Source organism: Polypterus senegalus, chromosome 1 (genome assembly GCF_016835505.1).
Source record: "Polypterus senegalus isolate Bchr_013 chromosome 1, ASM1683550v1, whole genome shotgun sequence".
NCBI lineage: Eukaryota > Metazoa > Chordata > Cladistia > Polypteriformes > Polypteridae > Polypterus > Polypterus senegalus.
Window position 1 is genome coordinate 162,851,163 of NC_053154.1, and position 27,577 is coordinate 162,878,739.

Sequence of the window (27,577 nt, forward strand, 5' to 3'; positions counted from 1 at the left end):
CAGATAGGGCTGCATTTCCCAACTCCAACTCCCATGCCACCCTGTGGCTGTCATAAACTGTTCCTGCCTTGAGCAACACTGCCCATTTGCCTGATCCTTCCATTATGCCTTCCTAGCCGGTCATGAATCCATCTTTCTTTTCCTGGCCAGGATGTCTGTCCTTCCTCTCTGGCATGTACAGTGTCTAAGAAATGTATGTTTCTTATTGGTTTTCAGTGGTATTACTCTGAATGCTCACAGTTAATGTTAAAATAGAAAAGTAATCAAATTCACTTGCAATGGAGATACACAATTTGATAATTTGCCGAGATTCAATGTGAGTAAAGGAGATAAAAGGTCAAAGTGCAGTGGGTAGTAGTAAACAAATCTCACATCTCATTTTATAGGAGGATCCATTAAAGACCCCAACACACTACATGACCTTTGCAGCAATCTTCAGTCATAAATATCATTTACACAAAGTTAACAAGTTGGGGATAGTAAAGATGCACTCATGTGCTTGCCAGTTGTGCAGTTTGAAACTCAGTCATACTAGTCTGCAACTTGCCCTGGCAAACGTAGGTGTGATTTTGTCTTAACCACAAAATTAATGATATTAGAAATAATACAGTACATCTCCTCAATACTTATCCTCTTAAACCCCGGTACTCAATTTTAGACAAATAAAATTCTTTCACCAGGATAGATTTACCTGATTTATATAAAATAATTTTTCAACTGAGACCCTCCACCTGAGGCCATGGCCCAATATCAACAAGTTTTTTCAAAGAAGTATCGGCCGTGCTAAATGATAGTATTCTTGACATAGTAAATTTATCATTAGATATGGGAGTCTCCCTAGACTGTCTTAAGGCTGCTGTAGTTAAACTCCTGCTCAAGAAAAATAATCTAGACTCCTCTGCTTTTGAAAATTTTAGACCTATTTCTAACCTGCCTTTCTTAAGTAAAATCCTAGAAAAGGCAGTCATTATGCAGCTAAATTACCACCTCAATAAACATGCTATTCCTGATAAGTTTCAGTCAGCTTTCAGAACAAATCACAGTACAGAAACTGCCCTCAAAGTACTAAACGACTTGCGGGTAAATGCAGACAGAGGCCATTTATCTGTTCTTATCCTCTTAGATCTGAATACCGCATTTGATACCATTGACCACAATATTCTTAGAAATTGCCTTAGTCAATGGATGGGCCTCTTTGGCAGTGTCTTAAATTGGTTTGAGTCATACCTAGCAGGTAGAAAATTCTTTGTAAATTGTGGTAATTAACTTTCAAAGATACATAATATTTTATATGGTGTTCCAAAAGGATCTATTCTGGGTCCACTGCTCTTTTCGATTTACATGATTCCATTAGGTCAGGTTAACTTGGGGCATAATGTAAGCTACAACAGCTATGCTGATGACACACAACTGCTTTATCAATAGCGCCTGATGACCCCGACTCTCTTGATTCACTGACACAATGTCTTATTTGTGTTTCTGAATGGATGAGTAGTAATTTCCTCAAACTAAGTAAGGAGAAAACAGACATTTTAGTGATTGGCAAAAATGGATATAATGAGGATATTAGAAATAAACTTGATCCATTAGGAATAAAAGTCAAGACGGAGGTAAAGAATTTAGTGGTAATTATTGACTGTGACCTGAATTTTAAATCACTTATTAATCAGATTACTAGGACAGCATTTTTTCAATTAAGAAATTTAGCAAAATTTAGACCCCTTATAACCATTACTGTAACGCACTCTTCTCAGGACTACCCAAAACAGACATCAATTGATTGAAACTAGTGCAGAATGCAACTGCTAAATCTTAACTAGGAAAAGAAAATCCAAGCACATTACACTGATGTTAATACATTGGTTACCTGTGTTATTTACTATTGACTTTAAAATACTGCTTATGGTTTACAAAGCCTTAAATAATTTTGCTCCATCATATATTTCAGCGTGTCTTTCACCTTACACTCCAAGTCATAACCTTAGATCTTCAAATGAGTGTCTGCTTATGATTCCAAGAGCTAAACTTAAAAAGAAGTGGTGAGGGAGCCTTCTGCTGGTATGCACCTAAAATCTGGAATAGCTTACTAATAGAAATTTGCCAGGCTAATACAGTGGAACATTAAAAAAAACTGCTAAAAACAAATTATTTTAACATGGCTTTCTCAGAGCTTCATTTTTAGTTCCTGATATTCTTCAGTTTAGTCCCGATATTCTGTATATGCATTTAATTATCATTATTATTCATGGTGGCTCTGAAAACTAACCCCTACTTTCTCTGCTGTTCTTTTTACAGTATTCTGTGATAGCGAGCGGTGCCGCCACCACCACCACCACCACCCGATCAAAGCACCGTGCTGTCCCTACATTGATGGATTAAAGCCCAGAGGTCCATATGACCATCATCAAGTTCTTCCTTGTGAAGCCTGAAAACCATGAGGACTGATTGAGATCATTTATGTTAGGTAAATCTCTAGAGGGGGCTTGGCAGTCTCATGGCCTGGACCCCCTGCAGATTTTGTTTTTTTCTCCAGCTGTCTGGAGTTTTTTTTTTTTTTTCTGTCCTCCCTGGCCATCGGACCTTACTGCCTACTTTTTTTATATCTTGTCTTTTTTTTTCCTCTTTCTTCATCCTGTAAAGCACTTTGAGCTACAAAATGTGTATGAAAATATACTATACAAAAAAATATTGTTGTTGTTAAGTTATATAAGCAGGCTCATGTGAAAGTGAGAACTGACAACACACGAGCAATTACCTAGAAGGACACAATGCAGCCACTAGCAAAGAAGATAAACAGGAGCTTTGGACCGCACAGACAAAAAAGAGGTTTACTTGTCTATCTAATGCCTTGTGTTTTATCATACAATGGCAGATTTCTGCAGAATTTACCATACCTGAAAAGCATCCATACAGGAATCAATACCATTAGGCAGCACATTAATAGGATTAATTAATTGTAATTTGAATAAATGAAACTGTGCTGAAAATCTGTGAGGCAGTTGTGTAATCCATCATCCACTCCAATTCCTAGGCATGTAATCTGACATCCTTAAAGGGACAAGATATAGCAACTGCTGGTTACAAGTTTGACATACTTTCCAATTGTGAGTTGTGTAGTGTACTGCACGCCTAAGGTATTGGCAGAACAGTTAAGGCACATTTTTTGTGTAATCCTTTAGTAAGAGACTTAAATAGACTGACGTTAGATATAGTTTATGCAAACATAAAACATGTTAACAGTAAGAGAGATATGACAAGATTATAATATTTTATAAAATAATATGTTCCTATAAACATTAGTCATTTAAAACTTTGACACACTGCAGTATTGTTTTAAAATTAGAGCTGTGTATTTCCTCATGTTTGGATTTACCGTATATCAGAGATTGAAAATCCCTTTTGTATGGCTTCCAAAAAATTAATTCATCCTAATGTAAAATCAACTGTTTAATATTCATGACAACCCTTAGTAAATGAGCATATACAGCCTATAAAGCATAGCTATGTCAAAAATATTTCTTAGGAAAGTGATACAAACACCTTAAAACTGACTTGTCTATTAGGTGCCATCTACTTTCTTGGTTAGGGATGTGAAGAGCTGAAATAACACAAGGCATCAACTAATTCCTATAGCCTCAAATTTCAGTGTTGTTTGTACACATCGCAATAAGCCAACATGTCAATCAAAAAAAGAGTATTTTTAACATACCTAAGAATGTTTTCTTTCAAATAAATAAGTCTCCAAGTTGTCTGCTCTCTTTCATTAGTAAAATATGCAATTTGCACATGTTGAGCAGCACATAAGAGCGGAGGTTCACAGCAATCCAATGATGTATAGTTGTCTAGGATTAGTCTTTTATATTAAATGTGTAATATGGGTGTAAAAGGCAAGAAAAATATTGCATGCATGACTGCTCAGAATGCATGGGGAATGTTTGGTTCACCAATAAGACTTGATGTTTGTACTAGGGAAATGCCTTCTCCTATAAAAAAACAGAACACAGAGTTCAGGAAGTTCTAGAAAAGCTACAGAACGCTACTGCTAAGGAACATGAAGACAACATGAACATGAAGAGTCAGATTCTAATCATAGTTTTGACTATTGAGAATGATGCATTTGCTGAAGCATTGCTCACAGTGTAACTTTGAGGTGTCACAGTGTAGAGTTTTACAGTTCAAGTGTCATGTGTTTAATTACCATTCCTGGAAGTTGTCTGCCTCACATTGTCCCTATGTTGTTTTTTTGAGCAATGCCCTTTCAGTTTCAAGTTACAGTACTCACAAAGCACCCGTCCATAGTTTCATATGGGGACCCTCACTCCCCCCTTGTAGAGACAGTTGAAATAAGAAGAAATGTATTTTTGGGTAATTTTATACAGAAATAAAGTTTTCACAGTCACTTAAAGTCAGTGCAGGAGGTTGTGTCCTGTGACTCTTACCACTGACATGTTCTCTAACCTTTTTGTTAATGGCGGCGTTGCAGGGTTGCTCCTAACCTGTCAGTCAAATCAGACTCATCTTTTGTTGTTTTTGGAATTCTGATGTGTGCAGGGTGGTCTGGGTTGGATATCATGTACAGGGCTGTTATTTTATTATATGTAATGTTTTCATTTGACTCTTGATTTCTTCAACAGTAAGTATTTTCACCATACAAATAGGCAGCATGCTACACTCAGAAAGATTAACAAAAATGATGTGCAATGATGTACAATTTATAGTTTAAAATGCTACAAAAATCACTGTTCATTCTCATTGCAAATTATTTCTTTTAAACTTTCTGCTCTGAAAATGCATTGCTCAAGATTTCTGTTTTTTAGGCCTTATTTATTTTAAACTACATAAAAATATCTCAATTTTGGGCTTTGAACAAAGTAAAGGCTTTGAAATATTTTTTTATGCAATTACTACCTACAAATATGGTCCTTTTCTAGTTTATTAAGATAATGAGATTTTCACGACATAACATCTGACTGCAGTATTAAAATACTTATTGAAAAACTGAGTAAAGATAAATTATGGTTGTAAAGCAGGTTCTTCTTCAAACAAAGATAGTTACACAAATCTATTGAATATGACCTAACAGAATTCAAACTGCAAAAACTGAGAAGTAACCTTACAGAGTACTAGTGAGTACTACATTACCTAAAGTACTGAACATGGGCATCTTCAAATGATTCAGTAGTCTTACCACCTCTAGTGGTACTAGCAAGTATCACATTACCTAATGCACTGAAAATGGGTATCTGCACATGATTCATTGGTCTTCTCACCTCTAGCGAAGACCAAGCTGTACAGCAGATAAGGTGAGGTGAGCTGTTTAACAAACATATCACTTTTCCAGTGGGCTACCAGTTGGTATCTTTAGGTAATATGAGGACTTAAAATAATCCCAAGAAAAGAGTAATAAAAAATATAATATTCCTTTGATTATAATACCTGATACAATCTTGCAGCTCATAGTGATTGGTTGAAATGACTTGGCAGGTGAATCCATTAAACTAGGTGTCTGACTTTGAGGCACAATTTTGCAGCTTGCAGTGATAGGCTGAAATGCAGAGTTGCCATGAGACCCCAAAGCAATTTTTTCTGTCATTCTAGGTCTAGAAGGAGTTCGTTCAGTAGTGTGAATCAAGTAAGTAGCAGACCTTCCTGTTTCACTCTTGATAGGATAACCTTCAAAATATTTAAAAAAGGAATCAATAGAACATAATTACAATACAATGAAAATTGAAAATTAAATTAATAGAACAAAACAGTCAATCAATGCAGAGAAAATTAACAATGTTCCATTTTACTGTTTACGGATTATGTGTAATTCTAAATGGAGTATATATAGTCTTCAGAATTCATTTTTAATGAAATAATGTGGAAAATGCAGCATTACTCAAAAGGTTTGAAAACAAATTCAACTGCCTAATTTACATAATCACCTTTCATGGATGCACAAACATTAAAATGTTCACATTATCATTTCTCTCTATTATGCACTTTTTAAATAAAAACCTTCATTTATGTCTAAGGAAAGAGGCTTAATTGCTACTATCAGAATCTTTCCAGACTCCACATCTGCAGCAAAACGATTTTGAGTTACTAGTGCCATTTTCCCTACCTTTTAAACCAATATATGGACAGCACAGTGAAGACATTTGCACTTTTGTGAACAACTGTCTCAAGCTGATACAGTATCTTTCCATTTATTCTTTATTCCTCCTCCCCACCAATGAACCTCCTGCCAAATGTGCCCCAACTTTCCACTATTTCTCAAAGCCATGAATCTCTCACAAGACTGGGATCTTGACCTGGAGTTCTTTACTATCTACAATTCAGCACTTGACTATCAAAGCAGCAGAACAGTTATGTATGGAATAAGGTTTTTGATGGTTACATACAACTTTTATTTCTTAGTTATCCTGTGGCCATTGACAGTCATATAGAGTTACTACCTTGTCTGAACCTGTAAATTTATAGTCAGTCAATCAAGACTGAAGCACAGTTTAGTTACAAGTGTTCTTAACCTTCTTTAATAGTAACAAAATATACCAACTACATATCATAATAACAGCACTAGTACCTTTCTCAGCTGCAACTAATGACTCATGCGTAAGTTTCACTGGAGAAGATGTGCGATTTGAAGAATTGGACCCTGAGGTGAAATGCAAGGGATAGGATGTTGAAGGCTGCTGTGAAGTATTACAAAGATACTCTGGCCCCAAGGAATGGCGGTGAAGTTCAATATCAACTACCTATTAGACAAAGACAAAAGCATGGCAAGTCAAAAAAAATAGCCAGTTAAAAAAAATGGTAACACTTTATGTACTGTAAAAATGCACATATTACTCACTTACTGTTATGTAACAAGACCTTAACAAAGGTTCTTCTGGAATTAATGACACATGCAAAGCATCACTATGCACTGTGGCCTACAAAAATAACTTCAATTGAAATGACCAGAAAAGTCTTAAGTGAGACATACAGTGGTGTGAAAAACTATTTGCCCCCTTCCTGATTTCTTATTCTTTTGCATGTTTGTCACACAAAATGTTTCTGATCATCAAACACATTTAACCATTAGTCAAATATAACACAAGTAAACACAAAATGCAGTTTTTAAATGATGGTTTTATTATTTAGGAGAAAAAATCCAAACCTACATGGCCCTGTGTGAAAAAGTAATTGCCCCTTGTTAAAAATAACCTAACTGTGGTGTATCACACCTGAGTTCAATTTCCGTAGCCACCCCCAGGCCTGATTACTGCCACACCTGTTTCAATCAAGAAATCACTGTACACTATACCACTGTATATTCTCTTGATATTCTTCTTCTTTCGGCTGCTTTTGATACTGCACACTTCCAATACATGGCCTGTGAATTCTTCATATTTATTAGTAATTGTACTGACAATTATACTGGCGAGATCAATAAACACTTTAGTGATGCCCTCTGTGTCATTAACACCAAAAAAGCCTTTATAAAGGTCTTGTTACATACCTAAGCTAAAGTGCTACCAAAAAAATAGATGAATGCACTTTTGGTGAAGATTTTCGACTCACATTTAGTTATTTGATAAGACAAGAATTAATTATATTTTAACAAGAACCTAAGATAATAAGATGATAAGAAAAAGCCATTAGTCTCATTGAGGTAATCAAGTACTACTGTCTACCTAGTGTCTTAATTACATAAAAAATGTAAAGGTTTCTAGTGTGGTAACTTCAACCACATTGTAATGTGATATTCTCTGTGTATATTGCCCATATTCAATGGGTTTTCCGGCATTTGTGTACCCTTTAAGGCTTTGCTTAAATTGACTGAAAAAAGCTTTTAAATAAGATTCAAGTCATTCAAGTTTTCAATCTAAACTACACATTTCAGTCATACAATGATTGTATCTATTAGATCTTCTTTTGCCCTTCCTTTACACTGTAAAATTTTTAGCGAAACATGGGGATTAGTACACTGGGCATTAAAGAAGGCATCACACATGCCTACATGTAGCCTGTACACATAAAGCATAACCTTCTCTAAGTTATCATAACAGATAGCATCCAGATGCAAAGTTTATATTAACCTTAGCCTGCTATCTGCTTAATTCTGAATTCAGATCAGAAGCAATGGAAAAGAATTCTTACAACACTACTTGTTAACTCTATGAAACTTGTCTCTTTATCACAAAATGCACAGAAATGAAAATGGGATGGAAGGAATGGTTGAGTTTCCAAGCTGCAAATAAACCAGTCACTATTACTTTGCCAGCTAATAATGAAAGAAAATACTGGTCAAACCTAGTTATCAAACTCTGACTGGCAGATTTCTTATCAGCAGCAACCCCTTAATTGAAAGGAAGTAGGACAGACGTGGAAGCTTGAGTAATTATAACTACAGCAGGACTACATTTTACTTCTGCTCTGTTCTTATGTGAAAACCTAATTAATCAAATAATATTAGCTTGATTAAATACTGCAAATCTAGCAAAACTTTGCTGAATTCCAATTTACCGTTTCTGCTCCAAGGGTCTGCAGGCCAGTGTATGTTCTGTCCAGCTATTAAAAGGTTAAAAAAATCAGTTAGTCATACAATAATAAATTTAAGATAAAATCTGACAGCAAATTTGAAGCATGCCCCATCTCTCTGTGAATTTTAGTCACTGGTAAATAACATATTTGAGCACTGATAAATTCTGTTACAGCTGTTTTTGTGTTACTACAATAAATGTCACTACCTTCTACTTTACTAGATAGTGGCACAATCCAGATGTATGTTTTCTGTAATCATCAAGACTTTGGCAAGAATGATGTTACCATTTTGCTCTACTTGTTGATAGATTAGTGCTTATCATTTTCTATATTAGCATTCAAAGAGCACCAAATAAAATTATTTTTTGGATGTGGTGGCCAACCTCATTATTTGGAGATTCATAAATGTTAAATTCCAAAAAAATACATAAACATTCAATAGTATTTATATATTACTTTAATGATGATAGCTAGAAAACTGTACAATAATATTGTACACCAAAAAATTTTCATTATCTTATATATAAACGTCTACACATGGAAGTGTGTGTGTGTGCCTGTCTGTCCAGCCCGGAAGTGCAAGGCTACAGCATTAAGATCAAAGAACCGGCAAGGCAGTCCCAAGTTAACGCATGAAGCTCAAAGAAAGCAAATCTGTCGCCAAAGTAAATGCGCAGAGAAAAGAAACTTGCTTAGCCGCTAATACACAAGCGAGGTAAACACATCGGTAAAATAAGACCTCCGAGGAGAGAGAAATTCGCTTGACAGCTGATAGACAACGAAGGCGAGCAAGTCGACAAAATTAAACCACAGAGAAAAATAACCTTGCTTAGCCGCTATTGCAAAACTGATGTGATTGTTTTATTGAAGTGCCAGAATCCATGGTTTCTAGGAGCCCGGGCTTTTTACAGCACAGGCTAGTGTTTTATAAATACTTGATCACTTGTCCTCACTGAATACCCTCTGTTGACCTTTTGAGATAATTTTCAAAATTACATTAATTGTTTTGCATAAACAGATAAGGGCACTATTTCGAACAAAATTTCTTTAGATTGGCCATGGCTTCTTTGATAAACCAATTAGCAAAGGTTTGACTAAGAAAACTAAGGTAAAATTTGATAAAAGATTTCTGTAAATGTGTAAAAAAAACAAAAAAAAAAAAACTGATAATTACACTTAGAAATGACTACTCCAAAGTTGTTAAAATACTGAAATTGATACAAACAGATCTATCATGCAAGTTATAATGAAAAATAATCAGTTGAAATATTCCAAAAGGTACTCTGTGAAATATGTTACTCATTTTCTGCATAATAATAAAAAATTAGGCAGAATCAAAAAAATTCATGGGTATCCACATTTCTGAAAATATGCAATTAAAAAAATCATGCACAATTCTGAGTTCACTGTAAGTGACATTAAAGTACATTTCAGTATTATACTATACAGGTGCCGGTCATAAAATTAGAATATCATGACAAAGTTGATTTACTTCAGTAATTCCATTTAAAAAGTGAAACTTGTATATTAGCTGCATTCATTACACACAGACTGATGTATTTCAAATGTTTATTTCTTTTAATTTTGATGATTATAACTGACAACTAATGAAAGTCCCAAATTCAGTTTCTCGGAAAATTAGAATACTGTACAGTAATCCCTCCTCGATCGCGGGGGTTGCGTTCCAGAACCCACCGTGATAGGTGAAAATCCACGAAGTAGAAGCCATATGTTTGTATGGTTATTTTTATATATTTTAAGCCCTTAGAAACTCTCCCACACTGTTTATAAATATTCTCTGCACAGTTATACAGTAAACCCTTGTTTATTGCGGTTAATCCGCGCCAGACAGATAAATGAATTTCCACGAAGTAGGATTCTTTATTTATAAATCTTGTATTTATAAATATTTTCGCAGTTAGAGCATAGAAAACCTGTTTTAGACTTTCTAAATATGGTTTTTAACATTATTAGAGCCCTCTAGACATGAAGTAGCACCCTTTAGTCAAAAGTTTAAACTGTGCTCCATGACAAGACAGAGATGATAGTTCTTTCTCACAATTAAAGGAATGCAAACATATCTTCCTCTTCAAAGGAGTGCCGTCAGGAGCAGAGAATGTCAGAGAGAGAGAAAAGTAAACAAAAATCAATAGGGCTGTTGGGCTTTTAAGTAAACGAAGCACCGAGATAAAGCCACGGGAATGAAGGGATCAATGTGAAGGTAGTCTTTCGAGCATTTTTTAGAGGAGCATCAGTATCTTCTAAGCAAACAGCCTCTGTCCAAACAGCCCCTCTGCTCACACCCCCTTGTCAGGAGCAGAGAATGTCAGAGAAAGAGGCAGAGAAAAGCAAACAATCAAAAATCAATACGGGCTGTTAGAGTTTTGAAATGTGCAAAGCACCCCGCAGGAAGCATATCGTATATCATTGAGGAGTTTTATTTAATATGTAATTCGTGCTCCGATTGGGTAGCTTCTCAGGCATCCACCAATAGCATCCCTTGTATGAAATCAACTGGGCAAACCAACTGAGGAAGAGTGTACCATAAATTAAAAGACCCATTGTCCGCAGAAATTCGTGAATCAGCAAATAATCTGTGATATATATTTAGACATGCTTACATTTAAAATCCGCGATGGAGTGAAGCCGCGAAAGTCAAAGCATGATATAGCGAGGGATCACTGTATTGTGAAAAGGTTCAATATTGAAGACACCTGGTGCCACACTCTAATTAGCTAATTAACTCAAAACACCTGCAAAAGCCTTTAAATGGTCTCTCAGTTTAGTTCTGTAGGTTACACAATCATGACTGGTGACTTGACAGTTGTCCAAAAGACGACCATTGACACCTTGCACAAGGAGGGCAAGACACAAAAGGTCATTGCTAAAGAGGCTGGATGTTCACAGAGCTCTGTGTCCAAGCACATTAATAGAGAGGCGAAGGGAAGGACAAGATGTGGTAGAAAAAAGTGTACAAGCAATAGGGATAACCGCACCCTGGAGAGGATTGTGAAACAAAACCCATTCAAAACTGTGGGGGAGATTCACAAAGAGTGGACTGCAGCTGGAGTCAGTGCTTCAAGAACCACCATGCACAGACGTATGCAAGAAATGAGTTTCAGCTGTCGCATTCCTTGTGTCAAGCCACTCTTAAACAAGAGACAGCGTCAGAAGCGTCTCGACTGGACTGCTGCTGTGTGGTCCAAAGTTATGTTCTCTGATGAAAGTAAATTTAGCATTTCCTTTGGAAATCAAGGTCCCATAGTCTGGAGGAAGAGAGGAGAGGCACAGAATCCACGTTGCTTGAGGTCCAGTGTAAAATTTTCCACAGTCAGTGATGGTTTGGGGTGCCATGTCATCTGCTGGTGTTGGTCTATTGTGTTTTCTGAGGTCCAAGGTCAACACAGCTGTCTACCAGGAAGTTTTAGAGCACTTCATGCTTCCTGCTGCTGACGAACTTTATGGAGATGCAGATTTCATTTTCCAACAGGACCTGGCACCTGCACAAAGTGCCAAAACTACCAGTACCTGGTTTAAGGACCATGGTACCCCCGTTCTTGATTGGCCAGCAAACTTGCCTGACCTTAACCACATAGAAAATGTATGGGGTATTGTAAAGAGGAAGATGCAATACACCAGACCCAACAATTCAGAAGAGCTGAAGGCCACTATCAGAGCAACATGGGCTCTCATAACACCTGAGCAGTGCCACAGACTGATCGACTCCATGCCACGCCGCATTGCTGCAGTAATCCAGGCCAAAGGAGCCCCAACTAAATATTGAGTGCTGTACATGCTCATACTTTTCATGTTCATTCCTTTCAGTTGGCCAACATTTCTAAAAATCCTTTTTTTGCATTGGTCTTAATTTATATTCTAATTTTCCGAGATACTGAATTTGGGACTTTCATTAGTTGTCAGTTATAATCATCAAAATTAAAAGAAATAAACATTTGAAATACATCAGTCTGTGTGCAATGAATGAATCTAATATATGTTTCACTTTATGAATGAAATTACTGAAATAAATCAACTTTGTCATGATATTCTAATTTTATGACCAGCACCTGTAAGTGCAATTTTCCCCAAAAGGTGTAACAGAAATAACACAGCATAATAAAACATACAGTACAAACCCTCTTAACTGGCCTCGCATTAACCGGCCAACGGATTAACCGGCCTGTTAAAATAGTTTTTTTTTTTATTTTTTATTTAAATACTGAGTTCTTCTTTATATTATATGTATGCACTTCCTTCTTTCCTGGAAAGTGAGAGGTATTTTAAAACCAGCAAACAACAAAACAGTTTTCAAATTAAATAAAGTGCAGTGTATTAAAAGTCTTCTTTAAATAAATAATCCATTAAAATGACTGAATTAGCAGAGGTTAAAATCCATTAGTAAAAAAACAAGCCCTTAAAAAACAACGCAAACAAGGTTAAAACAATGGCTGGAAGCAGTCTCTTAAAATCCAAAGCACAGTACCTTCTTCTTTCTACCTGGCGGCTCCCCTGCTTCTCCCATCGGGCTTCGCAACAGGGGAGTCGCCCAACATGCAGGTGAAGCTGCCTTCCACACTGTTCCGTTAGCCCTCCGATCCCTGGCTACGTCGGGCTCCATCCGGACTGAGACTTGGGTTCTTTCGCCAAGCAGGGGCTAATCCAGCCCAAAGCCTCCACGACTGCCGCTGCCTTTTGATCGCCAGTCGTCTTCAGTACCAGTCACTCCAGCTCCATGATCGCTCAGCTGGAGCAATCGCCTTCTTCAGTCCCACCGAGTGTCGGCCAAACACTCCTCTGCAGGGGTTCACCTTGCAGCTGTCTGCCTTTGCTTCATCGAATCTGCTCTCTCTCCTGCACTAGCTTTCCTCTACCTGCTTCCTTCTCCATTAACCTCCCATTCTTTCCTGTTCTCCCCCTAGCCGCCTCGTGCTTCTATTTATCACGGGGACATGGATCAGATGTGGCAATTAGCAGTTCCCTGGAACAATTACGGATGCGGACGACTCCTCACCTGTGCACTTAAGCTAGGATTGCCCGCATCACGAATTCCCCAAGAACCGATCGGCTACACATACCACGCACCCTCGCTAAGACATGAGTGCGGTGATTATTCATTTAAAAAGTGGCCTTTTATGACTTGAGCTGCGGACCTGCTACACCACACTGTCCAGTCGTCCGCTACACCACAATGTCCAATCGTTGTACAAAGAAAAAATCCGTGTGCAAAATCGTGGATGAAGCCTTTTGAATATGGTTTCTTCAGGAACATCGAAGAGGTGCAGCACATACCTTAGAAACATTTTTCTACATGAAAATAGGTAGGTGTCAGATTCACCGGCCAAAAGGCAACCGGCCATGGGTCCAGTCCCGAGGTGGCCGGTTAAGAGTGACTGTACTGTATTAAGAAACAATATCAGAAAAAATCTACTAGATGGCAAACTAAATCTCAAGAAACAGAATATAACTCCTTCATATTTTAAGAAATAAGACAGATGTACTGCAGTATTTTGAAGACGTATAATTTGTACATTTAAGTATGTAATTAATTTTGAAGGCAGCAACAACAAAAAACTAAATTACCATTTTCTGTCTATATCTCAGTTTTTTCCATTCTTGGCAATGATGTCTCATAAATATCAAAGGAGAAATATCCATACTTTTATCCATAATAAGTCTCTGAGATGTTACCATTTATTAACAAATTTAGCAGCAGAATATTCAGTTTTCACATTTAAACAAAAACAGTAAATTTTTTTAATTTGGTGCAAAAACAAGGAAAGTTTGGCATTACTTTAAATTGATAATACATAGCAAAAAAAAAAGTTAAAACTATACTTATCCCCCATTTATCAAAAAGTTACATCTTGTTTTTGATAATACTGTTTTTAAATTTGTCATGTACATTTTTGCTTTGTGCCCTCCCCCACCATAATTTATCATGTATGGGGTGGAGAGAAAGCTGTAGAATCGTCCAAAATTTTGATCTCTGGCTTTTCGATGGATATGAACGTTTTAGGGTCCCCTGACACTGAAAACATCAATATCATGATTATGTGTGTGTGTCTGTCTGTGTGTTACAGTTTCTTGAGGACTGTCTAGAGCTAAAATAGCTGGACATAAAAATGCCAAACTGAAAACTTAAGCCTGTTATGAGATGACAATGTGCTTATTAGTTGTTTGAGCCAAATCATGCAAGATAAAGAGGCACTCTAGAGCCACCCTCCAATACCATAATTCTGCAATTAATTATGAATTCTTCTTGTCAATATCGTAATGACCTATTTGATGATCAGAATGATTAGCATCAGAGCAGTAAATAATTACTGAAATGATATAAAAAAAGTTCGGGTAACTTGGTTCCTAGTACGCAAAACCTACTGACACTCGCGTCCAATTTTTTTAAACGAATGAAGGAAAAAAAATATTTTTAAACAACAGAAGGCCAGCCTTACTCCTAGGCTTACTAGCTATATGCCACTATGCAGCCAAATAGAAATTGTCAATTGAACAAATCTTGCTTCAGCAGACTACAGGTACAAAGAAAAAAAAATCTGTTCATGATATACCTGACTAACAAAAAACAGTGGTCTTTTGACAAGACAGCTGATATAGTTCCATAAATAAACTGGAAACTTTTCATAACTTTCAAAATTTTAGTACTCTGCTGACATCTCTCAAATAGTAACTTTGGGAACTGCTAAGAATTCTCGAGGCTAAAGAAGTGTGTCTGATTGATTTTTTTTCCAGCTTCAAGCATGTGAGAAGAAACAGAAATAAAGTACTTAATAATCCTGACATAACTTAAACTGCAATAGTCTTATTTACATATAACTTTGGAAATGGTCAAGTTACCCATTCCAAGAGTTTATTGAGGTTTGCTAATTCACACATACCATAGTGACTCCAAACTTGTCTATGTCAACATCAATCAAAACTGCAAGTCTAATCTCAGATAAGTGGATGCTACATTTGGATTTGTTTTTCCTAAAAGAAACTTGACAACAGCAATAGTCAAGATCTCTGATGGTTCTATTTACAGTATTTCATTTTTCTTTTTTGCAAAATACTCAACTCATAAAGAAACATTTGATACATAAATAATATTACTAGATACAACAGCAAAGTCAATGCCCCTGGCAATAATCAGAAGTAGTAAGCTACTGCACTTGTATAGTTCCAAAAACTTCAACAATGGTGTTTCCACTATATGAGCACTATGTACCCCACTCATTGTCGGAATGGAAAGTGGCAGTAAGCAGGCTTAGTTGTTCTCTTTAATTTGGATAGTTGAGTAGCTCTGTTATTTCTGAATCTATCAAATTTCCAGACAATTTCCTTCAAACAGGCAACTTTAGAAAATATATAAGCTTTTCTAAAACATGATTGGTTGACTTACAAGGAGCATCTAAACATTCCAGAAAAAGAAACTCATTTATTTATCAATGCATGATGTTCACAGATGTCCTCCACATAAATGCAATCAAGTAAAATACAGTAGTGATTGTTATTCATATGATATAATAGTTAGTTGTTTAGTTTGAAGTCTGTATATTTTGAAAATATACCTTTAAATGGTGAATTATATCAATCCTTTTGTTTCTTGGGTCCTTGAAATGAATCTGAACTCTGACAGGAAATTCTCCCCACCCTCTTCTTGTCAGATGAAATGGGGGCTCACTGAAAGACATCACAAGAAAAGACGTAGCTAATAAAGGATGACTCTTACTTGTGACAAATCGGCATTTTCATTAGATTTTTATCATTTTTAATTAGAAACTGATAACATTCCATTCAGACAAGTCAAACTTAACAAAAGCAAAGCAAAATACAACCCCTACCCAAGAGAAAGAGAGGAAACACAGAAAACAAAGCTACTCTATAAAAGGAACAAGAAAGGAAGGGTATCCTTTTTCCTGAAATGGAAGTTTATTTTAAAATGCTATTAGATCCTGCCACATTTTTAAAAAGTTTTAAACAGATTCTCTAAGTGAGAATTAGATTTTTTCCAATTTCAAGTAGTATAAAATATCAGTTACCCACCGACTTAAGTGTGGTGGGGTGGGATTCTTCCAGTTAAGCAAGATAAATCTACATGCTAGTAGTGTAGTAAAGGGAATTAAAGTTTGCTTGTCCTTCTCCACTTTAAATCCATCTGCGAGAACACCAAACACAGCTGTTAACGGATTAGGAGTGATGGTTACACCAAGGCTGTCTGATAGGCATGCAAAGATTTTTGTCCAAAACAATGTTAATTTGGTGCACACCCAGAAACTGGCTAGACTGCAATATTCACATGTTGAATCTTGTCCTTGAAACATTTTGGACAATTTTAAACAAGATAAATGCACTCGATAAATGATTTTAAGTTGAATGATTGAATGCTTTGCATATAAGGAGCGTGAGTGTATTCTGTACATGGCTGCTTTCCACTATTTTTCTGAAATATTAAGTGACAGATCCTTTCCCCTGGGGTCTTTGAAAGGAAGGGGCTTACATTAGTGTAATGACAGTAGTTTGTATTAACTGGTGCCCAGAGCAGGGAATATGAAGAAGTACTGCAAGATTTTACTTCTATTGCAGACCAGGCTTGTGGATATTCATTGATTTGTGCTGATGTCCAGGTCTTTATAGCTTGTATATTTGCCATCCAGTAATAAAACTGAAGGTTAGGTAGTGCCATGCCACCCTTCTGCTTTAGGTCATTGTAGAGTCAGCCTTTGGATGTGTGGATGTTTTGAATTCCAAATAAATGAAGTTATGATTCAATTAAACTTCTTAAAAAATTATTTGTTAATGTATATTGGGATGCTTTAAAATAGGAAGAGCAGCTTGGGAAGGATGGTAATCTTAACAATGTTGATTCTCCCTGCTAACGTAAGGTGGAGGGTTGACCATCTATTCACGTCTTGTTTAATTTTTTCCATGCAGACAGCAAAATATTGTTGAAAAAGAGCTTTATATTTACTTGTAACATTTACCCCTAGATATTTAAACTGATCCGCTATGATAAATGAGAGGGTGTCCAATCTGATATTACGTGCTAGAGAATTCACTGGAAAAAGCACGCTTTTATTTAAATTGATTTTAAGTCCAGATATTTTTTGAAAATCTGCTGATTCTCTTAGGACTGCTGGCACAGAATCTTGTGGGTCAGATATATACCTTACCATATAGTGATATTTTCTGTTCAATTCCTTCCCTGAGAATCCCCTTTGCCTCTGATACATTTTGAAAGTATGCAGCCAACAGTTCGATGGTGATTACAAAGATCAAAGGTGATAAAGGGCATCCTTCTCGAGTACCACGTTTTAGTTTGAAGTTGTCTGAAATAATGTTAATACGAACCAAGGCTTCTGGACTATTATAGAGTAGTTTTATCCATGCACATGTTTGGGCCGAAACCAAATGTGTGCAATGTGGTGAATAGGTAGTCCCATTCAGCCATATGAAATTTTTGAATTTTTTTTTTTTGTATCTATAAGATAATAAGATCTCTGGGGTGTTAGATATACCATATATACTCGCATTTAAGTTCTCCCGCGGATAAGTTGGGGCTTAATTTTATGGTATAATTTCCAGTATTTTATAACGTCGCTCATACAAGTCGAATACGGAAAACTCACGCTATTCTTCCAAGAGATTATGATATGCAAACGCCCACCTGAGTGAGAAACCATGGAGCACACTGCCTTTTTTTTCTATGCATTGTGCCTATGTGACCACACAGTAATACCCGACCTATTCCAAAGCGACGTTTGCACTTTTTTGTGTTTTCTGTATCTCACATCCTAATACACCTTTATCGTAAGAGCATCCCTTATCTACGACGGAACATTCGATCAGAAGAAAATATGAAGCTGGTTTTAAATTAAAAGTCTTTAAAGTAGCGAAAGAAATTGGTAGCTGCACTGCTGAAACAAAATTCGATGTGTCTGAGAAACTGGTGCGAGATTGGAGGAAGCAAGAAGACGTAAAAAATTTAAAAAATAAAAATTAGGTGTCTTATTTTTAAATGGGCGTATCAAGACCCAATGGGTTTCAAGACCCAACTTATACACGAGTATATACGGTATATATGTGAATATATTATACTAGCTGTACCCCATGGCTACACTCACATAGTAATGAAACAGGACAAACTTTAAAGATCAATAGAAGTTGGCACTATATCTGATCATGTTCAGCTCTGACAGGAGAGTGTTACCCGATAGGAGAGAAAAGTACATGGCCGAGAAATCTCTGGCAATCAGCAGCTACCCTCTAAAACACATGGAGCTCTGATCTTTCTCTCAAAATCGTCAAAAGTTACTCCTTAACAATCTGTAGATGATAATGTATGTTGAACAAACTGGTATCGCTAGCTAAGTGGATGGAAGGTGCACTCTTACACATGGCTAGACATAGACCAACTCGAACACAGGCTGGTGAGTGAAGGAGGAAGGCCCCCCACCCCCACTCTTGGCCCACAACTAATCTTTTGGATTTAGATAAATACATCAGTACCGCAAGCAAACTATGGTACTTAGCGCGATGACAGAAGTCGCAAAATCAACCGGAAAGTTCGAGCAAATTACAACCAGATCTAAACCCGTTAAGTAATTCTCTAGTGAAAAGTGGACAGACATACAGACAGAACGCGCTTGGACCACAAAATTTTTAAAACCGTTTCTTAGTGAGCACTTATGGGTCAAGGGTAAACTACATTCAGAATTTCAACTCCCAGGTCCTCATGGTTCGGGAGATTTCATGATGAGTGAGTCAGTGGTATTTCGCTTTTATATATATATATATATATATATATATATATATATATATATATATATATATATACTAGCAAAATACCCGCGCTTCGCAGCGGAGAAGTAGTGTGTTAAAGAAGCAATGAAAAGAAAACATTTTGAAAATAACGTAACCTGATTGTCAATGTAATTGTTTTGTCACTGTTGTGAGTGATGAGTGTTGTTGTCATATATATATATATATATTTACACACACACACATAAACATATATATATATATATACATATCTATACATATACACATATATACATACATATATATACACACATATATACACACACATACATACATACATACACATATATACAGTACACACAAATACATATATATATATATATATATATATATATATATATATATACATACACACACACATATATAAACATATATATACATATACATACATATCTACATATATACACACACAGCTATTTCAGATCAGTGCAAAACGCTGTTTGTTAAAACGGTTGACTCCCGCTCTTACGTGCAATAACAAATCAAATCATTCAGTTGTCTTTGCTCATATGTCATTTTAGAGCTGGACGCCTGGCATCTTTTTTGGCCACAAGTTCATTTCTGTTTGGTGTGAGGTTCTGTGTTGTGGAGATTCTCAGGATGGATTGCAGGTGCTCATCAGTGAGGTGACTCCTGTGTGCTGTTTTGTTAGTCTTTATCACTGAGAAGAGCTTCTCACACAGATATGTGCTACCAAACATGCACAAGGTTCGAGCCGCATGTAGACGGACTTTTTGTTCTTCAAAGTCACCAAAGCGCCGTGCAAACTCAGTGCAATAACTCTAGCTTCGCAATAACTTGCAGCATCATAAGGTAGACTTGATTAACGCGTAAGTGTTCGGCAAGGCAGCTGAAGCGCTGCATTATGGGATCTGTAGTTTATTGTGTTACCAGCACTTCATATACCCGGGCCATTAATAACAATAATACAGTATATAAAATGATCTCGTGGGCCGGATATAATTACACGCCGGGCCGGATGTGGCCCGCGGGCCTTGAGTTTGACACATATGGACTAAATAGAACTTGAAAAGATATATTTTTCAAATGTGATCGCGCAATTCAGATAGAGTTGACGCAAGACTACAGCCTGCATGCCTCAATGAGTCATCCTCCCTCGCTCTTACTTTTTTACCGTTCATCTAATGAATACACTGAGTATGGCTTTACCAAAACAATCATTGATGGCGAATAAAGTATCCATTATTCGAGTATGTAGATCGGGTTATATATATATACATATATATATACCCGCGTATCGCAGCGGAGAAGTAGTGTGTTAAAAAAGCTAGAAAAAGAAAAGGGAACATTTTAAAAATAACGTAACATGACTGTCAATATACAGTATTTGTTTTGTGAGTGTTACTGAGTGTTGCTGTCATCAAGGATTTGATTATCATTATTTCTTTCAATCAAGTTCGTATTTGTAGGATGTGTTGTGTTCAAGTTACATTCCGTGTTTGTCAATCGTTGTAAAGATGACAGGTTTCATTCATCGATTCGTTTCTTACTGCATCAATAAACAGCTCATCTTCTTCTTTATCTGAGACCTGACACACTGCATGCACGGGTTTTTTTTACACTGTCTTCCTTTAGCGGGACATTGACTTTTTCCACCGTGTGCTTTGTTTCCGCAGTAGCTGGATTTATGAATATGCTTATCAGACGCTTCATATTTTTGCTGCCTTTTCAATTGTGTAATTCGGTTTTTGTTCAGCGCTCTTTGGAACTGCTGCTTTTATCTGTGCACTGCGTCAGTTCACGTGAGCCACTCGGTGTACTTGCATCGAAGGTTCCCAGCTGTGCTGGTGCCATCTCGTGCTATGTCCATAGCTTTATTTAATGTTACCTTAGTCCTGGCACTTAAAACTTTCTCTCGCAGTTTCGCTGAGTTTGTGTCAAACACCACCCTGACCATCTCATCTTCCTCTCCATAAGCACAGTCCTTCACCCGTGAATATTTACCCGTGGCAGTTTGCTATTGGATTGCCGCTGACGGACGGCCTTTTATGGGCAGGCACTAAATTACAAACGCCAGCGGCAGCTCTCATTAAACTTGTATTCCGCATTACCCGTGGGCATGACAAACGCCAGCAGCAGCCTGTCTATGAACTTAATTTAAAGTGTAGGTTTACATCGTGCTTTGTTTCCGAAGTAGCAGAACTCATGAATATGGTTGTATATGTCACTCGCCGCTTCTTATTGTTTCGCTGCCTTCTCAATTATATAATGCATGTTTTCTTGAGCGCTTTTTGAGGTCTTCCTGGTTTTCTATGTACTGCGTGATTACGTGGGAGGCGTGATGATGTCACACGAAACTCCCCCACGGCGTTGAAGCTCATCTCCATTACAGTAAATGGAGAAAAACTGCTTCCAGTTATGACCATTACGCGTAGAATTTCGATATAAAACCTGCCCAACTTTTGTAAGGAAGCTGTAAGGAATGAACCTGCCAAATTTCAGCCTTCCACCCACACGGGAAGTTGGAGAATTAGTGATGAGTCAGTGAGTGAGTGAGTGAGTGAGTGAGTGAGGGCTTTGCCTTTTATTAGTATAGATAGATATATATATATAATATATATATATATAAATTTTTAATGTAGGTAGATCATTTCGACCTGGTCATTTTAAAAGTAGCTTGCAAGACAAAAAAGTGTAGGCACCCCTGCTCTACTGTATGTGCTTCTTAAACGGACTTCCTCTTCCACTGCAAGGAGCCACAGGAAGTGATTGTCACACAGAACACATTAAGTTCATGATATTACAGCATTTAACTCTTTCAGGGCTGAGGTCGACTTTTGTCAAAACTCGGGGTTAGAGGACGGTAATCAGCTATAAACTGTGATAAAACTCGCACTTAAATTTTAGTTTTGCTTTGCTAGAAGGAGGGTTACATAGCTTTGCTTATTTAACCTCGATGCCCTATGCGTGCGTGAGTAGTGAAGAGCAAACTACCTCGAAAATGGCATCGACATCTGGCGAGAGTCCAAAGCAAAATACTCCACAGACGTTTTACGTAATTTCGTCGAATACGATTCTTACCTGTCGGACTCCGAGTTTGATGCAAGTGATCTGGAGATGGATATCGAAAATGAAAGTGAGGTGCTGGCATCATCTGATTGGAGAACCACCACTTATGATGACAAGAGGTACAAACCATATTGTGTCACACTGAGACCAGTACCGCTGCCCTCCTGCTGTGATGCCAAACATGCGCCAACAACAGCCACAGCACAGAGCAACAGACATTTTGTGTTGAATTATGTGTGAAAACTATGCTTTGTGTGCTTTACAGAAAACTTGAGTTTTTTTGGAAAAATAATTCAGCCCTCAAAGAGTTAATATGCTACTTTAGTTACTATGGGGTTTGAAAAACTCTAGTAAATTAAACATCAATTTTAAGATGAAGTTTACAATGTTTTACTTTAATCTCAAAATTTCTACTTAAATTTCATACTTTAGTTTGTAATTAATGTCAAAATTTCGATTTTAATCATGAAATAGGCCATTTTTTCTTCAGTGTGTCCTTATTTTTTTTCTCTGTAGCCCTAATATGCTTCCACAGATTACACTAGGCAGTAAGTTAAGAAACAAATTCACATTACAAACTCACCTAACTTCAACTAAATCATTTGGTTTGTAGCTAGGGTGAAGAAAAAACCAAACTTTCTTAACAAAATGGTCAATGCTGGGTTCCTTTCTTGAGCCTCGAACATATACCATCCATTTATGTGTAGACTGGTCATTTTCTTCTCTTTTATCAGGAGGTATATACCTTGCATTGGAGAGAAAAAAAAAAAGTTACATTTACATAAATGTTCAAAGAAAGCATTACTGAATTAATCAAAACAATTTTTCACTAGCACTCCAGTCTAGGAATTAAGTTCTTTCACCCCAATCATGTGATAATATACTTCTGTTTAAGTATTAGGTTTGATATCTCTCCGCTGTACTATCCAGAAAAGCATTACTTCTTCAATCCATCCATCCATCCATTTTCCAACCCGCTGAATCCGAACACAGGGTTACGGGGATCTGCTGGAGCCAATCCCAGCCAACACAGGGCACAAGGCAAGAACCAATCCTGGGCAGGGTGCCAACCCACCACAGGACACACACACCAAGCACACACTAGGGCCAATTTAGAATCACCAATCCACCTAACCTGCATGTCTTTGGACTGTGGGAGGAAACCGGAGCGCCCGGAGGAAACCCATGCAGACACGGGGAGAACATGCAAACTCCACACAGGGAGGACCCGTGCCACCAGCATTACTTCTTCCAAAAAAAAAACAAAAAAAAAAACTACAAAACTCAAATCTTTATTTCATATCACTAAAGCATAAGTTAAAAACTCAAACACACACTGAAGAACTTCACATTGCCCTTGTAAAAAACTTGAAATCAGTTAAAATTTTAGTTAAATAACTAAAAAAAATCCACAAGTGAATATAATGATTTACTTTTATCAAATGTTACACTGAAACAATTACATTCCCTAAGATATTACAGTTGTTTAAACACAATCCCCTATCTCAAAATATCCCAAATCTAAAAAATGATTTGATAAAATTTTGGTGATGTTATGAAAGAAGGAAAATTAGCCAATCCAAGTTTTTATTTCTCAATAATAATACCATAGCAAGCAGGCTATACAAATTCACCATATTCTTTTTTCAGGTGAACGCTGAGGAGGAATCACACAAAGAAATGGGGCTTGCAGCTTTATGCAAAGAAGTCTGCCAGCAGAAGTAGAAGAACACAAGTGCACTATAGAGTATGACAGCATACCAGGCAGCGCAGCTGTGCAGGCAAGTGTTGATTCACCAGAAGAAAAAATGTTAGTGAAACAGGGGAATATAGGAGGAAGTGATGTCCTTGGATACATGCAGTACACCCTATTCTGTTGGCTTCTTTTTATGCCCCACAATGCAGTTTAAAACGTTTAATTCAACCTGTTTGGGGGTTTGTTCCCCTTTGACTATTCAGTGTGATTTTTTTTACATATACTTTCCAGAATGTGGGAGAGGGAGCACCTTGGAGGCAAAATAAATGCAATATTGCTAGGAACTGGGGTGGTCAGACAATGATGTGCCAGTACACTGTGGTTCGCAGAGCAGACAAGGGGAGTTGCTGGTATAGTGTACCGGCCCACTTCAAAACCCAGGCACAATATAAGCTAGGAGAGACGGCATGTCTTGGTCAGTTTAAACACTTGCACAGCTCAGTAAAGTGGTCACCTACAGCCAGAACACACAAGAAACTGTATACAGACCACAGTGTTATTTTTTTCTCCTGAGCTTTTTTTTTTACAATGCTTAAAAAGTTCAGTTCATTGCATGGACCACATAAATTGTTGCCTGTAAATGTCAATTTAAAGTAAACCATTATTCCTTATTAGAACTTTATTGTATTGATGTGGTATTCAAGATAAATATTCATAATGAAGTTTAAAAAAATACTTTCCTGTAAGATTGTGTTTTCCAATGACCACCAACAAAAGCCATGGTCAGACACTAGGAAAGGCACAAAAAGATCTATGGCAGGATTGTTTCACGCTTGGGCAATTGTATGTTCCTTACATCAAGAGTAAGGGCAATATTTCCCTTTGGTAAAAAGCACAACAAATATTGCAAAGAAATGTACTCATTAGTATTTAGTATCCAATAAACTGAGGCTCACTGTCTTAAAAAAAACACAGCTAGTAGATGTGACAACCAGATGTTGCTTTCTTTTGCAGGTAGACAGATATTTCTCCACTTCTGCCAGATTGGGTAAAGAGGAAGCCACTTTCAGATCAAGAATAGATATGGTAAGTTTATTTGTGAGCCGCATTTCTATATATAGGGTCTGAAATAAATTTTAAACTTGCTGATTTAACCTTTCTTTTCCTGCCCACTATAAAAGCAGTGTAATTTTAAGCTCAAATACTATTACTTTGATTGAGTACTATATAAAACAGGTATGACTTTATGCAGGTACCAGTGCCAAACTGTGATGATACGGGTTAGCACCACACTACAGGTCCCTTCCAGGAGCCTCTAAAATCTGCCACCTGTCAATAACATAACCAAGGGATGAGCTGGGCAAATGAGGACATACACAGTACAGGGTAGGTGACAAAATAGGTAAACAGTGCTTTAATTTAAAAGAATCACAAAAACAGAACAGTGTCCAAATTGAAGAGCAGTGTGATAATAAATAATCCATAAAAATGAACAGTGTCCAGGTGGAGGTTAAAAACAGTTCAATAAATATTTTCTTAAAACCAGAGGTTAAGAATAATCAGAGACAGTTCCTTAATCGGTCATGAGACCAGTGCTGCCTTTTAAAAGAAGACATCTACTCAGCTTCGACCAATATGGGGTCTTGCAACTGAGGGAGACGCCCAACGACAGGTGTAGTCAACCAGCACTTCATAGGCCCAGGTCCCTGCTGGGCCATGGCTCCCAGCAAGGCCTCCAATCCAAGCCTCCACATGTCCCCTACCTGCCAGTCTCTTGGGGTCTGGAGACATTGCATTTCGGGCCGCTCCTGCACACAGGACAGCGTTCAGTAGGAGTGCCCCTTCCACAGCCCAGAGGCTTGCTCCCAACCACCTGTCTCTCTCTCTTTTCAGCACAGGCTCTTACATTCTTGTCTCCCTTTCATATTTCTTATTTCACTTTAACCTCTGCTCCTTCTCTGTCTTTCTTTTCCATCCTTTCTCTCTCTGCTCCTTCAGCCCAGCACATCTCTCTTTCTTGTCTCGCAAACTCACCCTTCCAGGTCTCTCAGCTGGGTGCGACGTCAGCAACCACAGTCCCCTTCAAATATGGCTTAGCAACAATTACCTCCTTTGGTGCATCTGTCGCGACTCCCCAAACCATCTTCCTCACACAAAAACGTGCCTTTGGTCGTCTCCCACTATCCCATAACTGTTCAGCAGGGGACTGATCCAACCCAAGAACATTGAGCAATCATTCCTCCGTGGGTCCTACCTGACCGCCTACCTCTTTTCTTATTTACAGGAGGACTCCAACCTTCAGAATTGTTTTTATTTTTGATTTGATTCTTTTCCTCCTTTCCTTTTTTCTTCCTGCTGAGCTCATTTACTTTTTTTCTCTCTGTCCTGAGCAGGCTTTTCTTCATACTGTTTTTCTAACTGGTTGTGAGTGCGACAAGCCACAACCTCTATGGCTCACGTGCATTTAGCAAGATCGGCCAAGTACCCCAATCAGCCATAGAGCAAAACGTGCCAGGCACACACCCTCCCCACTTTGTGCCCCACATAATGACTATTTATTTAAAATTAGTCACCTATTACTAAGCCATGGACGTACTATACCACACCAACCTTACAAAACAGTATCAATGGTTTCTAAAAAATAAATTGTATATAATAAATGATGTATAATTAAATATTTACATTAAAAAACTAGCAAAGAATCATGCAGCATATATTTCCTGTCCATTCAAAAAAAAGTCAAACATTTTTACAATAATTTCAAATTAAGTTACTTTTTTGCAGAAATAGAAGAAAAAAGAATATATGTCAAGACTTAAGACATCTAACAAAAAAGGAAGTATTTTATAAATGTACATTGGTCAGTAGCTGTGTATGGATTGTAAAAAAGGTTGCTCATAAAATGTTGGTAATTGCCAGTCTGTGGGGCCCAAAGTTCTTGAAATGTTCAATATACAGGTAGTCCCCAGGTTACGGACATCTGACCTATGACCTATGAACAAGGACGCAGCTGCGACGCATATGCCTCAGTAACTGCCGCTCCATCATCTTCGGCCTGGAGATGCTGCAAGGAGTTGCTGGAGGGAGGCAGTTTCGTTGCTTACGCAGTGTAGTGTCCCTCGGGCGGCTCCTGGTGGCAAGGTGTGACCTGTGGCCCATAGTCACCAGGGCCACAGCTATCGATCATGTGCAGGACGATGATTCGCTGCCCACCCACTACGCCACCACAGCTACTGCTCCTGACTGGACGCAGGCTGGATGGAGCGGCGGGGGGCGTTTCACTGCCCGCTCAGCGCACACGGCTGGTAATGCTGCAAGTAGTGACCCGGTTGTGGCTGAATGGAGGCCAGTGAGGGTGAACGGGGCGGCAGGGGTAGTATTGTAGTGAGCCTCGGATGGCTGCCTGTTGAATTGAGGTTGGGCAATTCACTGCCTGCTTTTGGCTGCACCGTGTTCACTCTCGGTGGGTGGACACTGCAGGCAGCATATTGTAGTGGAGGTGACTGTGTGGTGAGCGAGTGA

The 27,577-nt window shown here is 37.7% G+C and overlaps 1 protein-coding gene across 4 annotated transcripts in view; it reads right to left on the reverse strand.

Moving 5' to 3' along the window:
- yeats2 (YEATS domain containing 2) overlaps window positions 1-27,577 on the reverse strand; it is a 143,747-nt gene that overhangs the window by 103,599 nt on the left and 12,571 nt on the right. For all 4 annotated transcript variants that reach the window (XM_039761706.1, XM_039761687.1, XM_039761696.1 and 1 more), the window contains 5 exons: window positions 22,943-23,104; window positions 16,080-16,191; window positions 8,497-8,541; window positions 6,572-6,743; window positions 5,437-5,673 (listed from right to left, as the gene is read on the reverse strand). In XM_039761706.1, the coding sequence (XP_039617640.1) occupies window positions 5,437-5,673; window positions 6,572-6,743; window positions 8,497-8,541; window positions 16,080-16,191; window positions 22,943-23,104 (728 nt within the window). The remainder of the gene's footprint in view (window positions 1-5,436; window positions 5,674-6,571; window positions 6,744-8,496; window positions 8,542-16,079; window positions 16,192-22,942; window positions 23,105-27,577) is intronic.